This window comes from Capra hircus, chromosome 8 (assembly GCF_001704415.2).
Source record: "Capra hircus breed San Clemente chromosome 8, ASM170441v1, whole genome shotgun sequence".
Classification (NCBI taxonomy): domain Eukaryota; kingdom Metazoa; phylum Chordata; class Mammalia; order Artiodactyla; family Bovidae; genus Capra; species Capra hircus.
In genome coordinates, this window is record NC_030815.1 from 111,368,194 (window position 1) to 111,389,474 (window position 21,281).

At 50.2% G+C, this 21,281-nt stretch overlaps 1 protein-coding gene across 1 annotated transcript in view; it reads left to right on the forward strand.

The window, feature by feature from the left end:
• The window catches only part of LOC108636605 (serine/arginine repetitive matrix protein 3-like), a 145,033-nt gene continuing 124,763 nt past the window's right edge, over nt 1,012-21,281 (forward strand). The window contains exons 1-3 of the mRNA XM_018052788.1: nt 1,012-1,112; nt 2,463-2,605; nt 2,709-2,815. Of these exons, the coding sequence (XP_017908277.1) occupies nt 1,012-1,112; nt 2,463-2,605; nt 2,709-2,815 (351 nt within the window). The remainder of the gene's footprint in view (nt 1,113-2,462; nt 2,606-2,708; nt 2,816-21,281) is intronic.

A 21,281-nucleotide genomic window follows, 5' to 3' on the forward strand; every position in this document is an offset into this window, starting at 1 on the left:
ATATACACCTATTTTTTTAATTGGAATACCCCACAAATGAAAACCACTGCCTAAAATAGCCATAACTTGTACAAGGAATAATGGCAAATACTTTTATAGTAATTTATTGTATGATTTTTCAATGTCAGGTTAGCTTAAGGTGGCAGACGTGCATTTTTCTCGCATTAGGCTGTGTTTCGATGCAGGGTGGCTTCACCGGGAAGGGGCTTTGTGTCCTCCGCGTCTCTCTCTCTCCAGCCCCTCTCCCCACCCGTCCTGTCCTCTGTCTCTAGCTCTGTCCCTAGCTGTCTCTCCGGCTTCCCTCCCTTCTCGCTCTGTCTCTCACACCTGCATTGTTCAGGCACACACAATGATTTTTCTATGCCTGTTTTCACAATGAAACTGTGTTAAGCTTTGACATCATAATGAGTCCTTGGGGCATCTGTATAAGTAATCAGAGATGGCAGAGAAAATGTAAGCCAGGTATTATCAAACAAACTAGACAGAGCGCGTAAATGCTTATTTACTATGTGAGAGACACTGGTCAGCATTGCTGTGTTGGGCTGCTGGGTTAGGAAATTTATCCTAAAATATATCTCTTTAAAAACAACCCCTGCTCCCCACGTGGTGATTATTGGAAACGTTGGGAGGGGGAGGAAGTGTTTCAGCTGAAGCGTGAGGGGCGTTGTGCTGATGAGCCGGATGGCACCCGGCGGTCTCGAAAGGTGCCTGCCTCTCAGACCGCGGTGACTTCCAGCAGGGCTGGACGGGAAGGCAGTCATAACCCCTGTGCTAACCAGGGTGTCTGGTCTCGAGAGGGCAGGCAGGAGGCTCAGGACTGGGAGGAATCCCCTCTGAAAGCCGGAGGGAGGTGTTCTCGGCGACTTGGGACCTCTGAGCCTCCTCCCACAGAAACCACAGTCAGCGCCTGTTCCGGGGAGCTCCTGCACTGCTTGCTTGGCGGTGGCTGTGCCCTCGCTCTGCTGGGGCAGGGCCCGATGGAGCGGCCTCGCATAGGGGAGTGGGGTCAACATGGGCCCCGGGCTCTCCAAGGCAGACTCAGCCCTGCACGTGTGGAGAAGTAAGCTGCGGAGCCGGGCTGTGCCGAAGGGCTCCGATTGTCCGACCCAAAGGTACCTCTTTCTTCTTTCTTAAAGGCTGCCTAGGATGCGTCTGTTTGGGGCCACTTGCAGCTCTTCAGAATTATTTCACTTGGCTTCTTAGGGACTCTGACACATAGTTGCTTCCTTGCTTACCTGGCCATCTGCAGCTCTTATTTGATGACAAATGATACCAGTTTTTAAAATCGCCTGTTTTGGTGTCCAGATGAACCCACAATGGACCCTTTCTCCAGTGGAGCTTCTTCTCCAGCATAATGTGGTTGTGGGTGCCGGGCATGTGTGCAGGCTGCCTGGAGTTGTTGTCAAACAGGAGTCTGTGTACTCGAGGCCAGTGTCCAGGGAGGGTGGGAGGGGCTAAGTAGCCGCTATGATTTCATATGGCCTTTCAGAGTGGGGAGTGTCTAAGAGAGACGCTTGTGGAGAGGGCAGTGGTGTTGTTACCCCTGGAGTAGAAGAGTTGTTGCTAGACCCAAGAAGCCATTTATAAAATCAGCACTTTTTTTTTTTAACTGGAAAGACGCTAATGAAGCCATGTCTCTATGCTCCCTTTTGTGTTGTGAAATCTTATTTGCTCTTGCCTTCCCAGATAAAACTTTTCCTGGCATTTGTTTTCTTCCAGCCATTCTGAAAGCTTGACAATATTTTAACTTTCTTAGAAGAATAGTTCTGTGTCTTTTGTTTGAAAAGAACACGAGAGAAGACGCTCACCCTGAAACAGAGCATAGTGTGGTTGGCAACCCGAAAGAGATTTTAAGAGTCCATTGGCGTTAACTGTTGGGTCACTGTCCTCTCACTTGAAGAAGTGTGTGTGTGTGGGGGGGGGGGGGCCGGTGAGCAGGCTTGGCACCTCTTGCTGTGTTGTTTTTGGTGCTCAGAAGCAGGGCCGTGGAAGATGCTGTTGGTTCAGTCTACTTTCTGAGGTCTCTTTGGACATAGCGTGTCTTGACCATAACATCAGTGTGTGTGGGTGTGCTGTGTGTGTGTGTGTGTGTGTGGTCTTTACCATCAGCGTGTGCTGTGTGTGTGTGTGTGTTGTGTGTGGGGGGGTCCTTTACCATCAGCGTGTGTGTGTGCTGTGTGTGTGGGGGGGGGGCGGTATATTTAGACACACGCCCCCCGCCCCCCCCGGGGGGCTGTTTGCTGCCTGACTCGGGCATTCCGCTCTCGTCTATTACATGAAATACGGCCCCGCACATGCTGCGCACTGCGCCCCGGAGACCCAGGGGCCTGTGGGCGCCGAGCAGGGAGCGCACAGCGCGCACCCCAAGCCCGCCTGGCTGTGCTGCAGGCTTCATCAACAGTCAGGCTAGAACCCCGGGTTGAGCCACGGCCCCAGCCTGAAGCGCACCTGGCCGGTGACAGGTCCCCCGGACCGGGGCCGGGGGCGGGCGGTGCCCGCGCCGAGCTTAGCGGAGGCGGCCGGAGAGGAGGCGGCGGCGGCCCCGCGCCCCGGGCCCTGCGGATGGCGCCCGGCGGCCCCCGCCCCGGCCGCGTCGCCCCGCGCGGTCAGCTCGCTGGTCTCCATCTCCGGCCCCAGGCCTGCGAGCTTCCCGGCCGAGAGCGCCGCCACTCGCGTCCCGGCGGCAGAATGATCCGCGCGCCGGGGAGCCGCGGCCCCGCGTGCGCGCGCCGCTAGAGCAGGGCCGCGCGGCGACGGCCGGGGGGCGCGCAGAAGCGGGGGAGCCGGTAGTGCTGCAGCAGCTGAGATCTTCTGGGTGAGTCCCCGAGACGGAGGCGGGGTGGCCGCGCCCGCAGCCGGCGGCGAGGCCGGGGAGCCCGGGAATGCCCCGGGATGCGGGCGCGGGGGGCGCGCGCCTGGACCGCCGGGCTGGCCGCGGGCTCTCCGGGTCCCTCCCGGCCGCTCCCTCCAGGTAAACGCGTCCAGCTCTCCCGGCGGCGTCCGGAGCCTCGGCCGGCTCCCCAAAGTGCAGCAAAGTTCAACTCCCGAGCTGGCCAACAAAAGGGTCGGGGCTGCTGCTGGCTGGGGGCAACTGCTTCGTCCATTTTCCTGTGCATACGTCTGGAACGAACATGAACTGTTTAGAGATTATTGTTTTCCGAAATTTACAGCAGCCATTATTCAATGTGTTTAATTAATATTTTCTGAAGCAGTGTACCCAGACCAGTAGAATTAGCAAATGTTGTTTCAATGAAAGCCCAGACATAATTAGTTTTGACTGGTATATATTTTTCCTAGCTGGAAGAAGATTTTAGCTAATTTAACCAACTTACTGGAGATTTTGCAAATCGAACTGAAGTTTCTGTTGATCTGTAGAATCTACAGATAGGAGATAGAAAAATCAGCACAAGTTGATACTTTCAGTGCTTTTCAGAAAAATGGAGACTGTTTCTACAACCAGCCTTCCGAGTTGAGAAATAAGTAGAAAGCCTGCAGGAATTCCGATTTCCTATTGTCATCATTGACACACACTTCTTATATAATTCGGTGATTGTAGTGCTGCGATATGGGTGTTTTACTATTTAGTTAAATTTACTTTCATCTCAGGGAATTCACTGGTAAATAGTTCTATCCTGTTTTCACAATCCCCACTCTCCTTAAAAGGTAAGGTTTTCATTTTAACTGACCTAATTATTTCATCTGCTTTTAAGGTAGAACTTAAGTAGAAATTATCATCATTTAACTGCTTTTATAGTTTCTTGAATATTGCAAATCACTTAAGAATTTTATATTGAGGCTTTTTTTTTTTTACAGAGTTGCTTTACTTCAGCTGTTTGCTTTAGACAATGACAGCAAATATTTGACCAAAAAAAAAAAAAAGCAACTTTTTGGAGGCTCATTTCTTCTGTTTAAAACAAAACAATGCCTTTCCAGAAAAGGTGGAAAGAAAATAAAACTACCTTCAATGAATCTAAATCTCAAACATAATATATTGGAAAACATGTTAACCCTTCATATGCCACTTCTAACAGTTGGCTTCTATCATTTTTCCACTCACACTTGAAGTTTCTGCTTATTCACACTGAGCTTGTTTTTGTAAAACAGGTGAATTTTCCTTTGTTATGTCAATGAATATGTATGTATACATATAATACTTTTCTATTTTATTTTGAATTTGCTGGTGTTTTGAATTGAGGCTTTTTTAAAACTTAACCCAAACAATATTAGATGCCAAATTATTTCAAAATAAATTAATGAACTCTTATCTAGACAAAAATGATATTTCTTTTATTTTTCCATTGCTATATTTTATTTTAGAGTTGAGCTAAGCCTTCTAAGATTAAAATAATTCCTTTTAGATTTGTGATGGGTTGTAACTTTCTTGGGGCAAAATATCAGCTTTTAATTTTTAACCTCAACATGTCTGTTTTCATCCTGACGGGAACACTAGAGTGTTACCTACCACGCTGGTCTCTTTGTGCCTGGCTGCCTTTCAGGGGAGAGTCTAGCTCTTTTTTAAGGGCCAAAATTATGTCATATTAGTTTCACTTGACAGAGTTACTTTATGCCACTCTCTGCCACACTGGTTCTTGGGCATGCTGTCTCTGTGGGCTTGGAAAGGGCTAGCCTTCAAAGACAATGGGAGGTCCCAGGGCTGGAAATGTGGTGCTGTGTGCCTTGGAAAATGTGGTTTCCAAGAGCATTTCTCTCTTTTCGGTTTAGCTCCAAGGTTGCAGACCAACTTTGGAAAGAAAAGCAGCCTTTTATAGCAAATTTCTCAAGTTCAGTGAGCCAAAATATTCATCTGAAATCAGGCACCTTTGATTCCAAGAGGAAGAGTGGTCTCTGTGTCTGGGGTGGGGGGCATTCCTCAGTGGGCTCCTGGTGATGGGGAATAAAGTGGGGCACCAATATCTTCCCTTTTGAAAAGTTATTGACCTGTTTGTTTACAATTCTGTGCTATGATGTCGCAGGGGTACAGCAATTAATCTCTTCAAAGGTTCTGTTAAGTGCGTGGATATATGTGTTTTTAAAATGCCAGTGTGGAAATGTGAGCAGGCTGACCGTATTTGAGCCATTGGATTTATGTGTATGCCATGTAGGCCTCTTTTGGGTGCATTTCGGTGCTCATTAATACAGTTGAAAGGAACTTTATGACAGTGTTACATACTGGCTGCGTGTTTACTGAAGTCTGGCTGCTTAGACGGTGCAATAAAATGGCTTTAAAGACAATTATCCCAAGATGGTTGCACATTTGCTTGAGATGCTTTCAGGTGTGGGATATTGGACTTGGGTTGCTAAATCAAGCAACTCATGGATTAAGCATTTATGGGGTGAGGGGTCTTTTTAGCACACTGACACAGATTTAAAAATTTTTTTCATTTTCTATCAGAGTTTAGTTGATTAACAATGCTGGGTTAGTTTCAGGTGTGACTCTTACACGTGTGCATATATGTTATTTTTCAAATTATTTTCCCATTTAAGTTATTACTGATTATTGAGCAGAGTTCCCTGTGCTGTACATTAGGTCTTTGTTGGTTTTCTATTTTAGATATAGCTGTGTGTACAGAGATTTTTATTGGGGGGTTTCTAGCTCAGACACTGTTTTGAGTAGGATCTTCATGCCTGGACTCAGTGTATTTTAATGGCAGTCAACAGAATGGTTTCTTACAAGTCAGAATTACCCCCTCGATCACAGGGCCTCCCGTATCACTGGACCCTGAAAGAGACGGTCGCTCCTTAGAGACTGGCTTTAAATCTGGCCCCCTCCCGTCCCTGGTACCCGGACCCACTCGTGCCATCTGAACAGAAGCTGAGAACACAGAGCGTGGTCGCCATGAAACAATGCTAGCCAGGCTGGTTGTGGAAATAACCGAGTCTGCAGGGCACCCCGTAGAGAGCCATCCAATCAAGTCTGCTCTGGAGCTGTCTGCTAGATGGTGAGCGTTCAGAGATCAGTGCTGCATCTGCCAGAGGACCCTCCGGTCCACTGAAACTCCCACCTGCCTAATGCATCCGGGCAAGAGCTTTTCAGAAGCCAGTTTCCTTCAGGATAAATTTAATATGGCTTGAGGGCCAGGCGCAAGCAAATTGATTCTATCTCTGCACCAGGAAAACTCATAAACATCTGTAAGAACACAGATTTTCCGCAACCTCAGGACTAAGGGATGCTATTTCGTGAGAGATCCCAAGCCTGCTCCCTTTGTACCTCATGCCAGCGTGGCATTTTTTAATTAGGAAGTTGATTAAAGAGGGCATGGTAGACCACGGATGCATGGTCCTCTGGCATGCTTCCAGCTGTTTGTTGTCTGGGTCGGACTCATCACCAGTTGCAGGCAAGAGGGGGGACTGGTGATGAGGCTGAGCGCGGGAGGACGGAGCTGTCCTGGGGTGAGTGCTCGAGGCAGCTGGCTGTGGCTTCCTCCTTGCAAGCCTTCCCTGCAGACACGCTTGCTGGCCTGTGTGAAAGCAGAGATCCCTGCACTTTGAGCACACGAGTCCGGCCTGCCTCGCACACAAATTCCTCAGTGGCCACTGTGATAGGTCGCAATTTATTTGCATTTTCTGGATTCAAAAATCTGACCTCACGTTGTGGACTTTGGCAAAAACATGGTGCCAGTTCCCGGAATAGCGCTCTGCTGTTTATCTTTAAGAGTAACTGGTTTTCATTTCTTTCTTTTCTCTTTCTTTCTTTTTTGAAAGGGAAGCATCTTTCTTCACTGGCTGTTTTTAGGGCAGTGAGCATCTTATCGGAAGAATAGATGTGGCCCTTGCGTTAGTGTCCCTGTGGCCAGTGTGATGTGAACAAGCGCCACGTGACGAGTGAAGCCCTGCCCCTCCCGTGAGCTCTTTGCAGAGCTTCTTCTCTGCCCAGAGCCCAGAGAGGCAGGGAGGGATGACCAAGAGATGACCAGGGAGAGGCTTCCAAGTGAGCGTGGGCCACGGGCTGGCACCCAGGCCGCTGTGTCCAGGACAGACACTGGCTCAGGGTTCAAGGTCAGGGGAGTGTGTTTCCCTCCATGGGAATTCCAGATGCTAGGATAGAGATTCTTTTTTTGTTCTCTCCTCTCAAGCCCTACTCGCGTACATATGAATTATGTTTGGATTCCGTGTTTTTAAAGTTTCTTAACAGTCTAGTTAGAGTCAGTAACGAGGACGGGCAGTCCAGGGGCTCCTTCACAGTCTTCCCTGGAAGAAAAAACATCAAAGTCAGTAGTGAAACCTAAACGGAGAGCTCCTGAAACTCTGCTCCCCCCTTCACTTTTAGCACATTAATGAGCAATTCATACATCCTGCATGCATTGAGTACCTACTGTGTGCAGACCCAGAAGAGGTAGCACTGAGACAAATTTCTAACCCACAGTGAGTCAGGACTGTATATATAAAATCATATATATTTATGGACATACAAAGTAAGTATATATTAATGTATAATATATATCTATAGTATATATTTATAAATATAATTATATAAAACTGCAAATTTATATAAATTTATTTTTATATTTGAATATGTAAATATAAACATATATAGCAATTATGTATATGTTATACTAGACATGTAAAATGTTATATTATGTATAGCATACATAATTTATATTTATATACTATATAAAAATATATACTTAGTAATCACAATTCTTCTGTGTCTACTTTTTCTTGAATACGTTTTAAATTAGATTAAGCCATTTTTCTTACTTAATAAGAAGAGGAAGATAATCATTGATGTCCATTTCTTAGATGATTAATACTTCAGGGATCCAGGTGATCATTCTGAAAATTAGCTTGCAACTGCATGGGACTGTATTACCATATTTCTCTGTGTAATTGAATATGAGATTTGAGTTTATCCCCTTCTTATGGATCTGAACGCTAAGTGTGGGAGGGCTCTAGGTGGCTGGCCCTAACTCGTCATGGTCGGTATTAATATTTTTATAGTTGTGTGTGGGTGTCAGTCACCCAGTCGTGTTCGACTCTTTGCGACCCCGTGACTGTAGCCTGCCAGGCTCCTCGTCCGCTGCCCCCTCGTGATTCATAGTTACAGCTGAGTGACTCTTTGCTTGCATGAGAATGTGCAGAACAGGAAACAGATTTTTGTTTTGAGGAAAGGGTGTTGGTACATGTCAGGTGTCTCTCTTGCGGTTTCTGGACATTTTAGAGCTGTCGATCCCAGAGACTGGGCACAGAACCCTTGAGGCAGGCCTGGTGAGTGCAGATCGCAGGGGGGCAGCCTCCCACGGCAGCGCCTTCTGACTCGGGTCTGTGACGTCAGCAGTCAGCCCGGACATGGGGAGCTGGGCAGGGTGGCCACGTGGGCACCCACAGGCTCGCAGCTCGGCTGGAGAGACCTGGAGAGAGGAGAGGAGAGAATTCGGGTCAGAACCTGCCCGAGCCTTCAGACCCTCGGATGCCTCGCCACGTTCCCAGGGAGGCAGGTCTGACCAACATGCCTGTCTGTTCAGAATTTTAAAACTCATGTAAAAGAAAGTTAGATTAGAATTAGAGTCGTGTGCCCTCTCAGGTCTGGAAATTTAAGTAGCTCAGACCTCAGAAAGCTGCATGTCTGCACTTCCAAAGGGGACTCTGAGATCGCACAGAAGTGAGAAGTGCTGGAAATCCCAGATGCCCGTGGGAGCCTTAGTAGGTCCGCTCAGATAAATTCCAGGCCCGTTTGTGACTTGTGCTCTGCTGAGCACGGGACACTTGGTACTAAATTCACACTTGGAATTTTCCACGGACTTTGTGTTATGGATCTTTCACTATTTTTTGCAATTCTTTCCATAGTCCCGAGAACAAGAATGGAGGCAGTCTCACCGCCCAAATGTTCTTCAGTTAATTCGCCATTACTGTGATTTTGTTAGCTCAAAAACAACCCTTTTCCCTAAGAGACCCACACCCAGAGTGCAAGCCGAGAAGTGTTATGTGTGTTCCCCAGGGCCGAGTTAACACACCTGTTTACAACTGGGCTGAGCCACCTGTTCACCTAGTTAATGATCAAAACAGTGTCTGATCAGTGGGGTCAGCTGGATGGGAAGGATGATGAGGTTTGCGAGATTAGAGGTGACTTCTCATTTTTAATATGTAGCCTTTCGTGTATGTTAAATTTTGAAAGAGTTAGAAAATATACTCGGCCTGTGATAGATATTCATGACTGTCAGCATCCAGGGGTCGGAGGCAGAATGTGTCCAAGGCGTTGTTTGACCAGTGATATTCTATCCTTGGTGCTTTACAGTTTCCAAACTCATATGCAGATGGAGTCATTTGTTTTAGTTTCAGAGGTACTCCTAAATGTGAGGGGTGCTGACTGGGTGATCAGCATTAGAAAAATAGGCCTCTGTGTATATTTTACAAAAAACACAAGCTTCAGCACCACACGTCCACAGTCCTCTCCATGCACAACCCAGTTCCTCACCTGCTCCCCCAAGTCCTCACCCCTTTCTTCCGGATGGGGACGTGCCCACTGGCTGCGCAGCAGCATCCGACTTGCTCCTGCCCCTGGGTGTCGAGGCAGCCGAGGGAGGACCACTGACGGACCCTTAACTGATGCTCGGGGCTCTCCCAGGGCTAGAAGCGCTGGTCTAGCTGGGTGATGTCAGCCAGACTGCACTCGTCATGCTCGTTTCTGACTAATTCTCCAGCGCATTAAAGATGGCCAGTGACACTCAGAAAAGTCCCTTTCCCATTTACTCCTCAGAGGGAATTTCCACCCAGTGTTATTCATTTTGGTCATCCTTAGTCATCTTTTCCTTTTTTAAAAAAAAAAAAAATGTTCCTTTTTACTTTCTCAGTGAGATTTTCCATCCCTAGCTGACTTGGCTGGGATGGTGCTCACACAAAGGCCACCTCATCCTGGTCCAGCTCCCCCTGTAATTCAGGGGTGACCTTGAGCGAGCCCTTTCCACGCGTGACCTTGAGCGAGCCCTTTCCACGCTCCCTGTCTTGTGTGCGTACTCAGTCGATAAGTCGTGTCCGACTTTTTGTGACCCCACAAACTATAGCAAGCCAGGCTCCTCTGTCCGTGGGATTTCCCAGGCAAGAATACTGCAGTGGGTTACCATTTCCTCCTCCAGGGGGTCTCCCTGACCCAGGGATTGAACTCCATCTCCTGCATTGGCAGGTGGATTTTTTTTTTTTTACCGCTGAGCCACCAGAGAAGCTGCCTGTGTCTTGGGATCCTTTCTTAAAATGGAAGGTTGAACTTTATCAAGTCTCAGCTCCCTTTGGTACCAATACTGTACGTCTCTGTATTTGCCCCTCCTGGACAGGGCTTCCTGGGCAGAGCCGTCACTGTGTGTGGGGGCTTCAGGCTGTGGACCGTGACCCTGCTCAAGGACAGTGCCTCCTCCTCCTTACCTGGGGTCATATGTAGGGGAGAGCGGGAAGCAAGCCCAAGGCCAGCAGCTGGATGGTTTAGTGGAGGTGCCATTAGATTGATAACCTCACCCAGCATGCCTCCGGTCGGCGGAACCGACACGGAATCCACCCGGTCAGAGGTTTCTCGGTCACACGGAGAGGTCACTGGACTGTGTGCGGAACTCAGACCTGTGGCTGACGAGCAGCTTCCCCTTCAGGTCTTTTCCCTCTTCTCTGTGACTTTGGCGAGGATCCCCTTATGGTGACGGCACACGGCGCGTCGTCCTGGTGGGGCTCCCGCACCCGCGGGGGGTGCAGACTCCTCACCCCTGCTCTGCTGCTCTGCACGTGACCCTGGTGTGGCGGGTCCTCTCCACCTGCCATGGTGCAGGCGAGTAAAGCGCCTGGGTCAGCATCTCGGGCTCCTTGCTGCAGGAAACAGCCCCACTGGCTCTCTGCCTTGCCCTCTTTTCGAGAAGCGCTGTTTAGATAGTCGTAACAGGCCGAGTACACGCAGGTTAATAACAGCACGTTTTCAGCGGCTAGCATCCATTATCCAATGCATGTCCTGCTTCTAGTGGCCTGAGGCACCCGGAGTGGCAAACAGGATGCTGTGGGCGCAGATAAGCACCAGGTTTCCACCACAGTAGCCAGTGGCACGAACAGCAGTTTAAAAAAGTGGGCTAAATGTTGTCCTCAAAATACCCCAGTGAGGTCAAGAAGAGCCGTAAGTCCATCGTGGGGGAGGAAATGGGGCGGGGACTCAGCCCACGGGTGATGCTAGACAGCTCTCCCTGCGCCTGCTGAACCGTGGGCTTCCCCCGGAGTCACAGGAGGCTTTCCAGGTCGCTGTTACCAAGGAGGCTCCTTTGGGAAATTTTAAATGAAGATGTGTTTCATTTAATACAAAACCTGCTCTATCCAGAGCGCAGAACACCATCTGCAGAACTGCTCTCTGAGCGCTGGGACGTGCTTCTCACTCCAGAGGCAGAGGAGAGGGGGACGGAGCCAAAGGCGGGGTGGGCACCCACACACAGTACAGAAATGCTCAGGATCCCGCTTCGGCTGCTTCCAGCTCTAAGCCACAGTGGACGCTGTAAACAGGGCCGATTAGCGAGACCAGGTTTTTAGAAGGTGAGACGTTCAGTGCTGGGACTTCCCCGGCAATCCAGGGGTTAAGACCTTGCCTTCCAATGCAGGAGGTGCCGGTTCGAACCCTGGTCGGGAAACTAAGATCCAAAGCATGAAACAGGAGCAACATTGTAAGAAATCCGACACTTCAGAAGGCCCGCCGCAAAGACACCTTTAAAAACACCTTTGAAAAAGTTCAGTATCATGTGAGAAACGGACAAAAATACCAGGAAAGCACTCTAACAACAGTAATCTTAGCTCAGACTAATAAATGCACAGCACTGAATGCTGTACTTAAGGATTTTATGTGAAGTCCACGAGAATCTATGGGATTACAGGTACTGTTATTATCTCTATGATTGGAAAAGGGAAAATAATATGCTAATTAAAGGGTTTGAGTTATTCTATATTAAGCATATATACCATATTGTTTAGGAAAATAACCCCCCACATGAAATCTTTTTATTAAACATGAATGTAATTGAAGATTCTCCATATCTGTAATTCAGAAATTGTTTGGGCCAACAATCCTAATTTTAAGTAGACTCAGCACTTATTTACAGAATAAATCTAAATATATGACTACCTAGAGGTTTATCCCTTCTTCTAAATGATTAACTAAAGTCTTATGACATTCAAAAATAATTCCACGAGGTGTCTTATAAAATAGTTAAAAGACATCTAACAAAATAACGGGAATAGTTACTTCTTCTTTGCTCTGGAAATCTCTATGTTTGAGCGAGGATTTTTCTTTTTTCCACAGAGAGAGGTGTGTTACAGATAAATTATACTGAGTCCTTTAGCAGAGTAAGGGGTGTGCCCCCAAACAAGTCCATAAAAATTATGAAGCCATGCAATTCAGGATTCACTATGTCTTTCAAATTAGTAATACCTGCTCCTCTATGTTGAGATCAAGTTTGAGCATGACTCACTCTCAGAGTGAAGAAACACGCAGCGTTCTCCCTCCCGTTCCTGCGGCAGAGGACGGTGAGGAACCGTGAGCCCACCCTTTGAATCTCTCCTGCAAGCCCATCCTCCTTGTTCCAGAGGTTCTCTGAGCTCCAGCAGGAGGTCGAATAGAGTCTCTTCCTACGTAAGCTCTTGGAGGAAAGATGTTCAGCTTCCTCTTATACTCTTGTGAAATTTTTCAAAACATAGTTATTTCAAACTACTTTATGAACCGACACCATGCTTCTCTGAAGCCTCCGGAATGTCCATTCTGTCATCTGCTCTCAGGCCCTGCTGAAATGGGCAGACAGCTGCCCAGCCAGCTGCAGGCCCTCCAGAGGGCCCATCCCGGAGTCCCCGCCCCCACCGAGGGGTGTAGGCAGGAGTGTTCAGGGAGCTCCTTCCCAGGGCCTGTGGACCTCAGATCCTTCTCTGCTTCCAAAGTTTTATTTTTAGACCAACTGAAATTTTCATAAGATGGGCTAGATGTTATTAGTTTATTATTATTATTATTATGAGCAAGCCGCTACAGAGCCGGGGACACTGAAATAACAGAACCAAACAACAGTCAGCTGCTTCCTTCCCCGCTCGTCACTGATGCCTCAGTGGCTGTGGGTGTAGAGCCTGTGTCTTATCACTCACATGTGCTCCTTCTGAAAAGGAAAGTGTGAGTAATTTCTCAGGCATTGAGTTCATGTGCGGAGAAGGCGATGGCACCCCACTCCAGTACTCTTGCCTGGAAAACCCCATGGACAGAGGAGCCTGGCGGGCTGCAGTCCATGGGGTCCTGAAGAATTAGACACGACTGAGCGACTTCCCTTTCACTTTTCACTTTCATTCATTGGAGAAGGAGATGGCAACCCACTCCAGTGTTCTTGCCTGGAGAATCGCAGGGACAGTGGGCTGCCGTCTATGGGGTTGCACAGAGTCGGACATGACTGAAGTGACTTAGCGGCAGCAGCAGACTTCACGCGATTCCATGCTTTTGATTTCGCTTCTCTCCACGCCCAGGTCACCCACAACGTGTGTTTTCTCCGCTTCCTCCTTTTCCAACAAGGCGGCAACCAGCAGCTCACCAGCCGTGTGGTGAGGAGATGCGCTCCTCTCTCCTGCCCTTCCCCACCTTGGTCCTCTTCCCCACCCCCTTTAGGACCAGAACCTCTCGTTATTTCTCAGGGTCCTGCCTCTCCTGACGGGCTCCCCCCCGCCCGGGTGCAGGTGAGACAGCCACGTGCAGTGGTGTTCCTTGCACACCAAGGCGCAACGAGCATGGTCCCGTCCGTCCTTCTGTAGCTGGATACAGACTGTCTCCGTCTCTATAGGACCTAAAAACAGGAAGAACGACAGTGGGATGAAACTATCCGAAAAGCTGTCTGTGCCCTGCCGCTCCAGCTCTGTGCGACCCCGCGGACTGTGACCCGCCAGGCTCCTCTGTGCATGAGGTTCTCCAGGCAGGACCTGGAGGGGGTTGCCGTGCCCCGTCCAGGGAAAAGCACCCTTAGGAAACCTCCGGGGCGCTGTTTTCTTGTGCAGGGAGAATTGTGGTCTGTGCTTTGTTGGTCAAAGAGAGGGCCCAGCCAGGTCAGGAACCCAAGCAGGAAGCGGTGGAAATGCCAGCAGCGTGGACCAAAGCTAAGTGGGGGCAGAGGGAAGGGAAGAGGCGCCCGGCACCGCGCTCGGAGGCCCGTAGCTCCGCCCCTTCCGCAAACTCTCTCTCCGTCTCACCGCGTGGTCCGGACTTGCACTCCCACCACCGCCAGCCGCAAGCCTGAGCTTCACCCAGGCAGCGTTGTCTCACGCGCCCGGTTGGAATCTCAGTACGCGTGTCCCAGCCCCGCGGCTCACGCGTGTCCCGGGCTAAGGTGTGGACTCACTGCGGGACCTCGGGACGGTGAGGCAGTGCGGTGGGCACAGCCCAGTAATGGCTTGAAGCCGCTGCACACGCGGTCACTGGTGTTCAGGGTTTCTGCTGGGCTCACTGGCCCAGCAATCCCAGGGCAGACAGTCAGCGCCTTGAGTGGAGTATGCCTGTTCTCAAATCCTGAACAGCGAGTGTCTTAAGGGAGATCGCAGGTTCGAAGCACAGTAGGCCTGCAGCGTGTTTACCTGGCCTGAGCTGCTCGGAGGTGCGGACACGGGGCTCGCTAGGCCTCCTGTGGGCCCCTGCTCCCCTGACCAGGGTCAGACCCGCCGGGGAGGGAGGGGCTGGAGGCCGGCCTTGTCTGAGCCCGCGCGGCGCCAGGGCCTCAGCCTTGCCCTGTGCGGTTGCCACTGCCTCCCCCGGACCCGCCTGAGGCCCGCGGCCCCGAGCTGTCGCGTCCTCGGCCCCCTTTCTGTTACATCAGCGGAGTTGGAGAAGCTTTATTAGAAGAGGCAGGGCAGCTACCTGATCTGGGCTGCGGGCCCGTCCCTGTCTGGCCGCATCAGCGCCGACGCACAGGGTGGACACAAGCACAGGGTGGACACAAGCGTGTGTGAGGCGTGTGCCGCACATCTGTGGGCTCACGCTCCGTCGGCCAGGATTTACCAGCAGCCTCCTTTTGATCAAAGTCTTAAGGTCCTCACCCGTCATCTGCAGGCTTGAAACCGGATCCCTCTGGTCCTGTTCGGATCAGACCGGGGTGTGGCGGCGAAGCAGAGGTGAGCAGGGCCGGGAGAGGAGCCGCAGGGTGTCAGTGTTTAACCCAGGGGGAGAGCGCGTCCACAGACCGCAGGCCTTCGTAGGAGGTTCCTTCTGTTTTCTATTTTTCATTCGCTCACGCTCGGCTCTTGGTAGAGGACTTCGCCTGGAAGCTCTCTTCCATCTGAAAGCTGTTCAGATAATTATTCTCTCACCCCTTTCTTTAACCACCTCTGTATTCGATTAGATGTTGCGGTTGTAAGAAAAAAAAAAAAAACAAAACTCCTGTCTGTTCTTAGGAATTTTATAGACCAATAGGGAATAAAATGCAAATTTATAGATGACTCCAGTGTGATGTAAAATTTGGTACAAATGGTAAGGAACCACAAATTACATGTTACGATTTTCTCAAAGAAGAGGGGGACTGTGTCAACAGGGGTAGAGTGGGATAACGTGAAGAAGGTAGTATTGGAGACAGCCCTCGAAAGGAAAGGAAATCTCAGCAGATAATTATAGGAGAGGAGAAAATTCAGGCAGGGAAATAAGGTGAGGAGATCGCCTGGGAAAGACACACGTGGCTTTGCAGACAGACGACTTGGAGGCTGCTTCTTGCTGGGAGAAGGGTGTGGGGGGACGCAGAGGACAGACCCGAAGCCAGGTGGGGTGGTCCCAGAGGGCCGTGCCTCCCAAGAGTCTTGGTGTGCTGAGATGATGACTTTGTTCTGCAGATAATGGGGGAATTACTGGAGGGTTTTGTCTGGTTGAGTGACAAGGCCAGCGCTATTCTCCGGGATAATTAACCTGGCAGCCAATCAGTGGCTACTTCCTGCCAATTCTGTCTCGGAAATAGCTCTCCCAACTGTTTCTTCCCTGCATTCCTTGCACCGCTCTCGCGGAGTAGACTGTCATTATCTTCCTCCCGGACTCGCAGTCCCCTCCGAGGCCGCTCGCCCACCCCCACACGTGCTCTCACGCACGCCTGTAAGTGCAGCTACGTTCCGTTTTTAGACGAATTATTCCGAAGTTCAGCTTTGGCATTTTCATGCTCACAAAGCACCAGGGGCTTCCTGTTTCCTCCAGGATTAAACCCAAACACTCAGCTGCCATCTGAGGCCATCATTACCCCGCCCATTCTCAAGCCTGCCTCCCAGCCAGGTCCTGTCCTCGTCAGCTGCATGTCTTCAGGGCGGCGAGGAGCTTGACTCTTCCCCAGCCCCTCTCAGCTGTCCTGTTTGTCCCTGGTGTCCACGCAGGCGCACTGTGTCCGCCCGTCAAAGGCTGGTTCTCAGGCTCCCTTCCCTCAGGTCCTTCCTGTTTCTCCCGGAGGAAATCCAGGCCTCTCCCGCAAAACTTTACAGCCTCGATCTTGGTAGGCTCCCCACTTCCTCTCCTGTATGGACAGCTATTTAAGTCACAGGTCAGCCTCCCCTGTGAGGCTCTGAACGCTGCCCTTCAAGCCCATCTTCCTACTGGAACATTGAACATGGCTGGTGCTCAGCAAGCCTGCTGGCGGCCGAGAGGCTGGTGGGGAGACCTGGAGCACAGTCTTTATTGCTCTCAGTTCAGCTCAGTCGTGTCGGACTCTTTGCGACCCCATGAACCCCAGCACGCTAGGCCTCCCTGTCCATCAGCAACTCCCAGAGTCCACCCAAACCCACGCGCATTGAGTTGGTGATGCCATTGAACCATCTCATCCTCTGTTGTCCCCTTCTCCTCCTGCCTTCAATCTTTCCCAGCATCAGGGTCTTTTCAAATGAGTCAGCTCTTCCCATCAGGTGGCCAAAGTATTGGAGTTTCAGCTTCAACATCAGTCCTTCCAGTGAACACCCAGGACTGGTCTCCTTCAGAATGGACTGCTTGGATCTCCTTGCAGTCCAAGGGACTCTCAAGAGTCTTCTCCAACACCACAGTTCAAAAGCATCAATTCTTCGGCACTCAGCTTTCTTTACAGTCCAACTCTCACATCCATACGTGACCACAGGAAAAACCATAGCCTTGACTAGACGGATCATCTTTGTTGGCAAAGTAATGTCTCTGCTTTTCAATATGCCGTCTAGGTTGGGGCTTCCCTGGTGGCTCAGACGGTAAAGCGTCTGCCTACGATGTGGGAGACCCGGGTTCATCCCTGGGTCGGGAAGATCCCCTGGAGAAGGAAATGGCAACCCACTCCAGTATTCTTGCCTGGAAAATCCCATGGACTGAGGAGGCTGATAGGCTACAGTCCATGGGGTCGCAAAGAATCGGACATGACTGAGCGACTTCACTTTCTCTCTTTCTTTCTAGGTTGGTCATAACGCTCCTTCCAAGGAGTAAGTGTCTTTTAATTTCATGGCTGCAGTCACCATCTGCAGTGATTTTGGAGCCCCCCAAAATAAACTCAGCCACTGTTTCCACAGTTTCCCCATCTATTTGCCATGAAGTGATGGGACTGGATGCCACGATCTTAGTGTTCTGAATGCTGAGCTTTAAGCCAACTTATTGCCCTCAGAGTGGTCACTATCTCGTCTTTCGTGGGGGCCTCGCAAGTCCCAGGTTCCTGCCCTGATCCAGGGTAGAGCTATTTCTGCCGGGAGTGGCAGCCCCTCACTCTGCTCTGCGCTACTAGTTGTGTGCCTTGAACTTCGCGGCGAGTGTGTTGCCGCTGCAGGGAGGGAAGTGCGCGAGGTGCTTAGGACATGTGGCTGAGCCGGTGTGCCCCGACGTTCCCCTGAATCACCAGGAGGTTTCCTATGGAAAGCATGCCTCTAAACTCCCTGAAGAAAAATTTCATGAGCCAGATGTACAGACTCCTATTGAAAACCTTAGCCATCCACACACTTCATTTCCCTTCATCTACTTATTCAGTATAAGTGTGTTCCCGTTTGGACCATTTGCTACCTCTTAAAAAATAAATAGTTGTGTATCTGCCACTTGAATTCAAGCTGTTGAGAGGACCCTCGAAAACCCAAACTCCTAATGCTTATTCATAGCGATCGATGCTAGTGCTGGGAGGGAAGTGGAACTGAGCTCCTGGAAAGGAAGAGCCCTTCCTTTTCCTGAATTTCTCCTCTACCAGAGCAGGGTCTGGGATGGACAGAGGAGGAGTTAGGGGCTCAGAATCCCGGGAGCCGTGTGCACTGAGAGTGTTCCCCAGCAGGGGAACCTCTGACCTTTCTGTCTAGGCTCAGAAGTGTCATCATTCTGATCCTGAGAAGGAGGAGCCTGGAAGTGAAGTGGGGCACACTCATGCCAGGCCCATGAATGCTGGCATTTCTCATGCTGGGTCATCATGGAGAAACCCGCTGGATGCCTGGACCAGCTCTGTCTGCAGAAGTGACCTTAGGATGGAGCAGTCTCAGTGACGCATCTGCTCCTAAGATTCTGTGCTGTGTAATTCTAAGACCAAAAATTTGGTTTAGCAATTTAAATAGTGTGTGAAGGTATTAGTCATTCAGTCAGGTCCGACTGCTTTGTGACGCCAGGGACTGTATTCCACTAAGCTCTTCTGTCTGTGGACTTCTGTAGGCAAGAATGCAGGGGTGGGTTGCCATTTCTTTGGGGATTTTCCTGACCCAGGGACTGAACCCGGGTCTCCCGTATTGCAGGTGGACTCTTTACTGTCTCATACTGAAGTGGGTAACCATCCCCTCCTCCAGGGGATCTTCCCCACCCGGGGATCAAACGCAAGTCTCTCACATTTCAGGCAGATTCTTTACTGTCTGAGCCAGCAGGGGAGCCCACTGAACAGTGTGGCTGTGCTGAATTAAACTTACTCAGGGGAAACAGCCATTTAGGCATGGAACTTTGTTTCTGTGTATTTTCACCCAAAGCTGGTTTGGGGAGTCCACTTTCACCATCTGACATGGGAGAAGCCGAACCCGTGCGGTCCACGTAGGTGAAGTGTGCCCAGGGTGACACCCTCTGCCTGCAGTGTTTACCCGGAACTTGCAGTGTCCTTTCCCGCCACTGCTGGGCTCCGCTGAAATGGTGGTGGGTTTTCAGATGGGGCAGGGGTGTACTGTGCAGCTGCACAGCCTTCGTAACTGAGCCCGTCTCATCTCCGAAGCAGGTCTGAGTTCCCAGTGACACAGACCGACAGATGGCCGCGGTGCAGGTGCAGAGAGGGAGCTGGCTCTGTGGCACTTCAGCAGGAGTGGGGAGAATGGATCACAGGATGAAGAAGGGAAAGAAAGCCAGCAGCGAGTGCTTTCTGTTAGGTGCAAGTGACGAGGATGGGGAAGATCCTCAGAGCCAAAGCATAGATACGGCGCTGGGTGCGGGCCAGGAGGCTGAGGTTCAAGGCACCACCCTCTTTCCAAAGTTCAGGCGAGGGCCCTCCTGCGCTGACCCGCTTCATGCTTGGGACCTGTCCTTCCCTTCCTGGGGCTGTCTGTACTGCTCGCCGGCTGATCCCGGGGACACCTAACTGCTCAGGGGACATGTTATTGAACGTGTTCGTTTCCCACCCAAAGCTGGAGTGTGTCTCCTCGAGAAAGTGCGTTATGCCTCAAGTGTGTCAGCCCCACCGTATGGGTTTTCAGGCACCCCACACACGTGAAAGGTGCTCCGCAGATTCTTGTTTGGGGACGAGACTGCTTGCGTGCAGACAGCACGTGTTGTTAGTAGGTTTTGAATCCAGTATGGCCGCGAGCTCTTGGTTTACCTCTTGGTATCTGTATTGCTTTCTGCTTCCGTGTAATTCTGACTCAAAGTTCTGTTCTTGAACAAAAGAGTCTTCGAGAGACCCTGCGAATCAGAAGTATAAAGAAGAAAGCCTGTTATAACTGCGTGCAGCAAGCGTGTGTGAGCGGGGTCCCTGGCGTGGTTCATTGTGCAGCGGCTCTTCTGTGGGCGGCAGGGTTTGGGGGCGACTCTTGAGAGGCAGATCTGGTCTCCCACTCTGTCCTCCTGGGAAGGAAAGTGGCGAATATTGTTTCAGTTGACGATGGTGTTTATTACTCACCCAGCCTTGCGCTGTGGTCCTTTTCCTGACAAGCTGGGTTTTGTTTTGGTTCATTTTATCTTCATTCAAGATTCTATCATTTTTGTTGTTTTTTCAAACTTTTTATTGCAGTATAGCTTTTTACAGTATTGTGTTTCTACTGTGCAACAAAGTGCATCGGCTACACGTATGCATGTATTTCTTCTTCCTTAGATTTCCTTCTGGTTTAGGAACCCGCAGGACATTGAGCAGCGCTCCCTGAGTCATACAGCAGGTTCCCAATAATTGTCTGTTCATACAAAGCATCAGAGGTGTACACATGTCAGTCCCGCCCCCCATCCATCCCAGCCCTTCTTTCCTACGGGCACCCTTCTTGGCGTCTGTACCTCTATTCCTTACATCTGAGTCTCTGTTTTCTGCTTTGCAAGTAGGTTTTATCTGTACCATTTTTCCTAGATTCTACATTTATGAGCAATACTGTGTGATATTTGTTTTCTCTTTCTGACTTACTTCGCTCTGTGTGACAGTCTCTAGGTCCAGCCGCCTCTCTGGACAGTTTTATTCTTTCTCACGGCTGAGTTATATCCCACTGGACGTATGCACCGCGTCTTCCTTTTGCTCATTCCTCTGTTGATGGACATGCAGGTTGCTCCCATGTTCTGGCTCTTGTAAATAGTGCTGCCGTGAACACTGGGGTGCATGTGTCTTTTTGAATTACTGCTTTCTCCATGTATATGCCCAGGAGTGGGATTGCTGGGTCACACGGTTCTGTTTTCAGTTTTTTGAGAAGCACCCATATTGTTCTCCACAGTGGCTGCAGCAATTTACAATCCCACCCACAGTGTAGGAGGGTTCTCTTTTCTCCACATCCTCTCCAGCATTTATTGTTTGCAGATTTTTTTTGATGATAGGTATTCTGACTGGTGTGAGGTGCTACCTGTAGGATGCTTGGCCAGCCCAGTGAGAATTGCGGAGAACTGTGCTGATTCAGTCCAGACACCACCCAGGTGTTCTTTCGACTGAAATGAATCTGTGAGCCTGCTGACCACACTGCGGGGATGGGATCCCCCCTCCTGGCCCCAGCCTCACTAAAGGGAGTCTTCCTTCAGAAATAGGGGCACTTGATTTTCAAATTTTGACTATTTGGTAAACAAAAGTCAGTAGATGGGAATTTCCTGAGGCCCTAATCCGTGCTGAAGGTGGTGCTGGGTAATTTGAGGATGTGAAGGAAGAGCTGGCCGTGACAAGGAGTGAAGGAAGAAGGTGCCCCAGTGGGGGGCGTGAGCTGCCGCTCTTGCCCAGTGAGAG